This window comes from Idiotropiscis lumnitzeri, chromosome 9 (assembly GCF_059441095.1).
Source record: "Idiotropiscis lumnitzeri isolate Australia: NSW breed Sydney's pygmy pipehorse chromosome 9, RoL_Ilum_1.0, whole genome shotgun sequence".
In the NCBI taxonomy this organism is placed as follows: domain Eukaryota; kingdom Metazoa; phylum Chordata; class Actinopteri; order Syngnathiformes; family Syngnathidae; genus Idiotropiscis; species Idiotropiscis lumnitzeri.
Window position 1 is genome coordinate 18,869,588 of NC_142399.1, and position 8,225 is coordinate 18,877,812.

The 8,225-nt window shown below is 49.2% G+C and overlaps 1 protein-coding gene across 2 annotated transcripts in view; it reads right to left on the bottom strand.

Moving 5' to 3' along the window:
- Positions 1 to 2,509, bottom strand: part of LOC148330594 (cytosolic phospholipase A2 zeta-like) — a 56,039-nt gene extending 53,530 nt beyond the window's left edge. The window contains exon 1 of one of the 2 annotated variants that reach the window (XM_088304692.1): positions 2,436 to 2,509. In XM_088304692.1, the coding sequence (XP_088160818.1) occupies positions 2,436 to 2,444 (9 nt within the window). In that variant the 5' untranslated portion in view covers positions 2,445 to 2,509. The remainder of the gene's footprint in view (positions 1 to 2,435) is intronic. The other variant, XM_088304693.1, reaches the window with a different exon arrangement.
- Positions 2,510 to 8,225: the final 5,716 nt, after the last annotated feature.

The following is an 8,225-nucleotide window of genomic DNA, read 5'->3' on the forward strand; positions in this document are numbered from 1 at the left end:
GCTGCAGCCAATTCAAAACCAGTGTGCATCATATGCCCCGAAACCGTCGCAACATTGCGAAGCGCCACTACGAAACAAAGCACCGCCCTTTTTTGCAAAGTTAGCCGCTGAAGTTTGAGGTGAGCGCACGCAAAAACATTGAACTTCGAGTGCAGTATAAGAGATTTTTACATTTTCGTTTACATTCCAGCGGCATGCAAACGAATGTTAACTAAAAGTATCATGGATTTTGGGGAAACATAAAAAAAGATTCAGTGATGGGGAAGTTGTGAAGGAGTGCTTAAATGCTGTTGCACAAGCATTTAAAGGAAAACACAAAAGACCAGATGTGTGAAATAATCTACCAAATCCCAATGGCCCTGACTCCCTTCCAACCCAGATTTAAGTCACTGGCAGGGCAGTCACAAACTCATTTTTTTCATTAAGAGAAGTTAAAAAAATATTCAAAAGAAAAGGTGGTGTCAAAGCTCATTTTGAATGAGTTTTTCATGAGGACAGCCATTTTTATTGATTGTGTACTGAACATGTTGACCTGTTTTACCTGGATAATTAGGCTTTCTGGTTTTTTTTAGGCTGATAACTCTTTGATTTGAGAAAAAAAAGGTAAAAGATGTTAACTCAATGCTTAGCAGCTGATATATTTCTGCAGGAGATATTTGACTATTTTTTTTCTGGAAGTGGCAAACTTAAGTTCCTGGAGCCACATTTTCTTGAATGTGAAATACACGCCTTATATTTGTTTGACTGGCAAAGGTGTTTAATGTGAACATTGCTAAATATTTAGTATATAAGTGTGCTCTGTTGAAAATGACTAAATATTGAAACTAAAAATGTAAACATAGGCTAGACATTAAGGCACATGTGTCAAACTCAAGGCCCAGGGGCCAGATGTGGCCTGCAACCTCATTTTATGTGGCCCGCGAAGGGAAAATCATGTGCTTCAACTTACTGCTTCTAGCACATTTTCTTCACTTTTAACAACATTGAGATATGAGATATTGCCATTTATTACTGGCTTTTGATTTCAAAACTAGCTTTGTATCAATTTGTTGTGTGTAAGTGATAATGTAAGGTGATTTATATGAGTTTGCAGTCATAACGGCCCTCTGAGGGAAACCAGAACCACGATGTGGCCCGTTCACAAAAATAACTTTGACACCTCTGCATTAAGGGAAGTTGGACTTTGGTTCGGACCTTTTAATTGGAAGACATTTTAGTCGTGGACCTCTGTGACTTTTAATTGAATACCTCTGCAATATACATTACATAGTCCTTGCTCAGGTTTACGCAAACTCATCATCATAGTTGTAATACCAAATGTGAGACATTTGTATGCAAAAATATTTTTTGTGGAATATTTGCAATTAAATGCTTTGAAGGGCACAGTTAGCAAGACAATGTAAACACAAGCAAATATTGTCTGGAATCGTATGGTAAGTAGTATTCAAAAACAAAGTTTCTTTGTAAAAAACTACCAACATAGTCATGCAAAGTATCAACACAGAACAGTGCTCAGTGCTCAACATAGTAAGTACACCTCAACATACTGTATATTGTATGTTAGAAAACTTTAAATCTCAGAATATATTTTATAGAGCGGGGATCGGCGATTCCGGTCTTCGAGTGTCGATACGGTCAGGATTGTTATCAGGCTTCTGCCGAGCTGATCTTTTGAATCAGGTGTGTTGGATGAGTGAAACATCTAAAATGTGTAAGGACTGGAGTTGCCCATCTCTGCTATACAGCATTATAAAATGTGCGAACACTCACCCACACACATGGACACACATACGTCTTATAATCCAAATTCTGAAAATGTTCTTGTGTTCACTGATAACGGGATAAAAAGCTGACTCTCCAAAATTGTTGATTATTGGTCTCATATTCCTTTAATTGAATTGACTTATTTCTTCATCAATTAAAAGCTTTGTACCGAAAGTGATTACTGTTTGGTAGCGTGCACTAGGATAATACAACACTGGATACAAGAGCTCAAGTCAGAGGCCAGGACAGCTTTCACGTACAATATAATGTCCAGAAAGGCTTAAGGAGTCATATCTGTAGACTGATGCAGAGGTCGAATCAGTGCTCCAAAAGAGGAACCACTGTCACGTATCACTTAAGTATATCTTGTGAGCGCTATGACCAACAATGCGCACTGTATTTGTCAACCCAGTGTATTCTCAGGGCATTCAGTCGATTGCAACTAGACAGTTATTTAACGTGCCACTTGCTACAATTGAATGATATGAGAATGAAATGACCTTGATGAATGAAAATAGTCACGGACATAAACAGCTGAAGGGAATTTGCACATTTTAAAGTCTCCAACTGACTTAAGTTCAGTGATCATTCCATTGGAAATAAAGTAGCTTTACACTGGCATGAATTATCACTTCTCCTAATGTCTCAAAATGAAATCATATTAGCCTTACCGTTGCCATTGGGAATGTTAAAGCTCAATAGAAGCGAATGAGGGGAATTCTTCAACAAACTCTCTGTGAACACTGACTCTTTTATAATGTAAATAATGTGGGTGTGTGTATTTATGCTTGAACTGACAAAACCACTCCCTCCGCTCTACAGGTGGTTCGACCAGGTTGCTGTTATGAGTGCTTCAGCCTCGTGACTACCAAGTGCTTTGGTTAACTATATCCATTTGGTTAGCATTTTCACCGCTGGTGGGTTGCTGATTGCAGATATTTGCCCTGAACCAAAAGTCATAGAATCAGACAACCAGAGATGGAAAAAATGTCAGTTTTACTCCTTTTTAACTGTGTATATTGTTGTTGTTGTTTTTTTTTTTTTTTTGCACAATTGCGCTCAATTTAAATTTGATGACTGCAACGCATTCCACAGGTGGAGCAGGGGCAACAAAAGATGAGAAAAGTTGAGGAGCAAAAAAACAAATGAACAAAAAAAAATATCCCACCTGTTTGGAACATTCACAGGTGAACAGGTTAAATGGAATCCGGTGAGTGTCATGAGTGACCATAAAACGAGTTTCGAATTCCAAATTTATCAATTGCCTCCCTGGCCTGATTAGTTACTCACTGTCATCACTGACCTCCGTAAAAAAATTAAAAGTTGCTTGAGGTTCTTGAAATGACTGTCATGATCCGCGTCGGGCATGACAGGGTTCTTTGTTATTGTTTTCGTCACCTCCCTGCCATGTGCACTTTGTTTTTGTTTTCTCAGCTGAGTGGGGCGTTTCCCCTCAGCACTCCTTCCTCACCAGCCACGCACCTGTTCCCCGTCAGCTCACACACCTGATGCCCATCCGCACTCCTAATGACTGGACTATATAAACACCTCATCCCAACAACTCATTGTCGGAACATTACTCCGCTTGGACTGTCACGACCGCTCCCTGATCCCCTTCACGGCCATGTTCGTGCTCCCTCTCCCGTCCCTGGTTTTTGTCACTGTCTTGTTCCTCGGCTTTTGTTCTGTTTAGTCATGTTTAGTTCGTCTCAGTCATTTTGCTAGTGATGGGTAGATGAGGCATCCTGTATCGTTTCGACACAGTGACACAATGTATTGACACTGTGTTGACACTGTGTTGACACTGTGTTGCTGAATACTGACACCTGGTGGACTTGCAGGAAACATTTGACAGGGTCATCTGACACTGATCTGTCAAACTAATTTTATCCAATTCCATTGATTAGCGACGTGATGTGTTTTTATATATCCTATTTCGTATTACTTTCCATCGCACTAATTATTCTCTTATCTAATTTATATATTTAACTGAATTATTGTTGTATTGCACTGGAGAGGGGAGCTCTCTAATCTCGTTGCACACTTGAGTACAATGACAAAGGGATTTCTGATTCTGATTAGGCATTTGCTTTCACATTATTTTTACATACACGCAATTTCATAAAAAAAATCTTTGATATTCGAGACGCAGTTGATAAATTAAGAGAACATCTGTCTGAATGCCCAAGTAAAAGTGTTGTGAATGACAATGGACGCATTGTAATTAAATATTTTTATTCCAAAAAATTAGTTTCTCCAGCGTTTTGTTATTCAGTCTATTTCTTTTTTTGAGGCAATTTCCCCCGCCTTTGAGAAAATCCTCTCACAAGGCACTGAAGAGGCCGGTGTGCACAAAGCCTGTGTGGCTAATATAAATAGGTGAGGGAACGTTGCCTCCATGGACTTCCAGTATAAGAGCGGGTCTTCCGTACGTGCAACGTGTCCTGCTGACATATAGCGCTGCACCTCTGAGTGCGCATCAACAGTGACGTCTTCCATTTTGCGGATCTTTCATGCAAAGTAACGTGCCAATAACTCGATGCTTGTTTTGAGCGTCCATCCTTATGAACACAGTTCGGCGCGCGACCGCTGTGTCGACACGATTCTGGTAGTGGTCACGTGACTTTCTCAAAGCAGTACGCGCACCGACACGTGGTTTGCCCTGGAAACTCGGCGCGCGCATCGACGCCTCGGTGTCGTTGGACCCATCACTACATTTTGCACCCTGCCACGTTTGTTTGTCCACGCCATGTTGTTTGTCCTCATTTGATTAATTTAATAAATTCCCTTTAGTTTACCCTTTTCCCTGCTTCCTCGCACCTCTGGGTCCACTTCCTCCTCGCCTACCGGCGAACCTGACAGAATGTTCCGACCAACCACGGACCCAGCGGGAAGCTCTCGGCGACGTCATCGTCGTCGCTGCTCGGACTACCCCCCTCAGCCTGCCGACCAATCCCGCGTCCTTCACGTAGGTTCTATTTTTCGTTCCCCACCGGTTTTCTCCCCTGCGTTTCATGATAATGTTAAGGATTACCCACCTATCATACCTCCCCATTTTATTATAGATTCAGATTACCAAGAAGATTTTGAGCGCAATGCCATTACACCACCTCACATTTTAGTAGACTCAGATCACGAGGATGACTTTGAATACATTTATGACCAGTTGTATGCCCAGCATGACACAGATTCCGTTAGGATCCGTCACTTTTCTCCCCCCGAACAATTTCCGTCACCTTTTTCTTTTGACCGTTTTGAGACCACCTCCCACGTTACCTCGCGTCGTTCACCTCGTCCCAAATCGCGTAGATCACGGCCACGTCGTTCACCACGTCCACAGTCTGTTTCCGCTCCTAGTCACGTTCCCCTCGCGTTTCATAGCTCACGTTCACCAGCACCAGTAGTCACGGTCCCTCATGTTTCCCGTTCCCCTGACTCCCTATGGCGGCAGGCTGATAGGGATCAGTTCCCCCGTTTCGGCTGCGCCCGGCCCGGCTGCTGCGCCCGGCCCGCTGCAGCCTCCACGTCAGCTGCGTAACCCACGCCGCCTCCACGTCAGCTGCAGCCTCCAGCATCGCCCCCTCGCCATCTGCAGCATCCAGTGCCGGCTCCTCGTCAACTGCAGCCTCCAGTGCCGGCTCCTCGTCAGCTGCAGCCTCCAGTGCCGGCTCCTCGTCAGCTGCAGCCTCCAGTGCCGGCTCCTCGTCAGCGGCAGCCCCCCGTGCCGGTTCCTCGTCCGCTGCAGCCTCCAGAGTCCCACTCTGGCTCCTCCCCAGCTGCTGAGCCCCGTTCAGGCTCCCCGCCAGCTGCTGAGCCCCGTTCAGGCTCCCCGCCAGCTGCTGAGCCCCGTTCAGGCTCCCCGCCAGCTGCTGAGCCCCGTTCAGGCTCCCCGCCAGCTGCTGAGCCCCGTTCAGGCTCCTCGTCAGCTGCTGAGCCCCGTCCCGGCTCCTCGTCAGCTGCTGAGCCCCGTCTCGGCTCCTCCTCAGCTGCTGAGCCCCGTTCCGGCGCCCTGCCGATGGCCCAAGTCCATGTGGCGGCGGAGCACGTTCCGCGTCCGCCCCAAGTTTATGTTCCGGCGGTGCACGTCGTGCGTTCGCCCCAAGTCCATGTTCCGGTGGTGCGCGTCCTGCGTCCACCCCAAGTCCATGTTGCGGCGGAGCACGTTCCGCGTCTGCCCCAAGTCCATGTCCCGGCGGAGCACGTTGTGCGTCCGTCCCCAGTCCATGTCCCGGCGGAGCACGTTGTGCGTCCGTCCCAGGTTCACGTTCAGGCGGAGCACGTTGTGCGTCCGTCCCAGGTTCACGTTCAGGCGGAGCACGTTGTGCGTCCGTCCCAGGTTCACGTTCAGGCGGAGCACGTTGTGCGTCCGTCCCAGGTTCACGTTCAGGCGGAGCACGTTGTGCGTCCGTCCCAGGTTCACATTCAGGCGGAGCACGTTGTGCGTCCGTCCCAGGTTCGCGCTCAGGCGGAGCACGTTGTGCGTCCGTCCCCGGTTCGCGTTCAGGCGGAGCACGTTGTGCGTCCGCCCCCGGTTCGCGTTCAGGCGGAGCACGTTGTGCGTCCGCCCCAAGCTCACGTTCCGGCGGAGCCCGTCCCGCGTCTGCTTCCGGTCAAGGATCCGACGGCGCCTGTCCTGCGCCCGTCGCAAGGGCCTGCCCCGGCAGCGCTCGACGACCCACGGTCGCTCCTGGGTCCTGCCTCGGCGGTGGACGACGACACGCCGCCGCCTCTCGACTCTGCCTCGGCGGCCTTCGACGATGCGCCGCCGCTTCTCGTCACGGCCTCGGCGGCGTCCGACGGTCCACCGCCGCTCCACGTTCCTGCCTCGGCGGGATTCGACGACCAGCCGCCGCTCCACGTTCCTGTCTCGGCGGGGCTCGACGACCAGCCGCCGCTCCACGTTCCTGTCTCGGCGGGGCTCGAGGACCAGCCGCCGCTCCACGTTCCTGTCTCGGCGGGGCTCGAGGACCAGCCGCCGCTCCACGTTCCTGTCTCGGGGGGGCTCGAGGACCAGCCGCCGCTCCACGTTCCTGTCTCGGCGGGGCTCGAGGACCAGCCGCCGCTCCACCTTCCTGCCTCGGCGGGGGTCGACGACCAGGCGACGCTCCACCTTCCTGCCTCGGCGGGGGTCGACGACCAGGCGCCGCTCCACGTTCCTGCCTCGGCGGGATTCGACGACCAGCCGCCGCTCCACGTTCCTGTCTCGGCGGGGCTCGACGACCAGCCGCCGCTCCACGTTCTTGTCTCGGCGGGGCTCGACGACCAGCCGCCGCTCCACGTTCCTGTCTCGGCGGGGCTCGACGACCAGCCGCCGCTCCACGTTCCTGTCTCGGGTGCACCTGAATGGCCACGGGTGGACTTATTGATCGGGCCTCCCGGACGTCCGCCCGAATGGCCCCGTCGGGACTCGCTGGTCTGGCCCCCTGGACATCCGCCAGACCGGTCTCGTTCGCGGACCTTGGTCCCACCTCCCGACCCCTTCCGCCCACCCTCGTTCTTGGACAATTTTGGGGTTCCTTTTTTGTGTTTTTTTTTTCTCCGTGTTTGTTTTTTTTGGGACGTCTGGGATCCGTCCCTTAAGGGGGGGGTACTGTCATGATCCGCGTCGGGCATGACAGGGTTCTTTGTTATTGTTTTCGTCACCTCCCTGCCATGTGCACTTTGTTTTTGTTTTCTCAGCTGAGTGGGGCGTTTCCCCTCAGCACTCCTTCCTCACCAGCCACGCACCTGTTCCCCGTCAGCTCACACACCTGATGCCCATCCGCACTCCTAATGACTGGACTATATAAACACCTCATCCCAACAACTCATTGTCGGAACATTACTCCGCTTGGACTGTCACGACCGCTCCCTGATCCCCTTCACGGCCATGTTCTTGCTCTCGCTCCCTCTCATGTCCCTGGTCTTGTTCCTCGGCTTTTGTTCTGTTTAGTCACGTTTAGTTCGTCTTAGTCATTTTGCACCCTGCCACGTTTGTTTGTCCACGCCATGTTGTTTGTGCTCATTTGATTAATTTAATAAATTCCCTTTAGTTTACCCTTTTCCCTGCTTCCTCGCACCTCTGGGTCCACCTCCTCCTCGCCTACCGGCGAACCTGACAATGTCTTTATTGTACATATATGATTAAAAATGTTTTTAATTTGTCTTGTGGATCTTGTGTTGCTCATGTAATCAATATATGTAGTCATTGAATCATTAGAGGCAAAAGTTTAAGTGAAAATGAATTCAATAATTCTAATACATTCATCCTCCTCATGAGGGTCGTGGGCGTGCTGGAGCTTATCACAGCCGTCATTGGGTGATAGGTTGGGTACACCCGTAACTGGTCGCCAGTCAATCGCAGGACACAAATAGAGGAACAAACATTCGTATTCAAATTCTTGCTTGTGATAAGAGGTCTGGATCATGGATTGATTATGTAATACTTAAAATTATAATAAATATGCATCACTTTATTATAT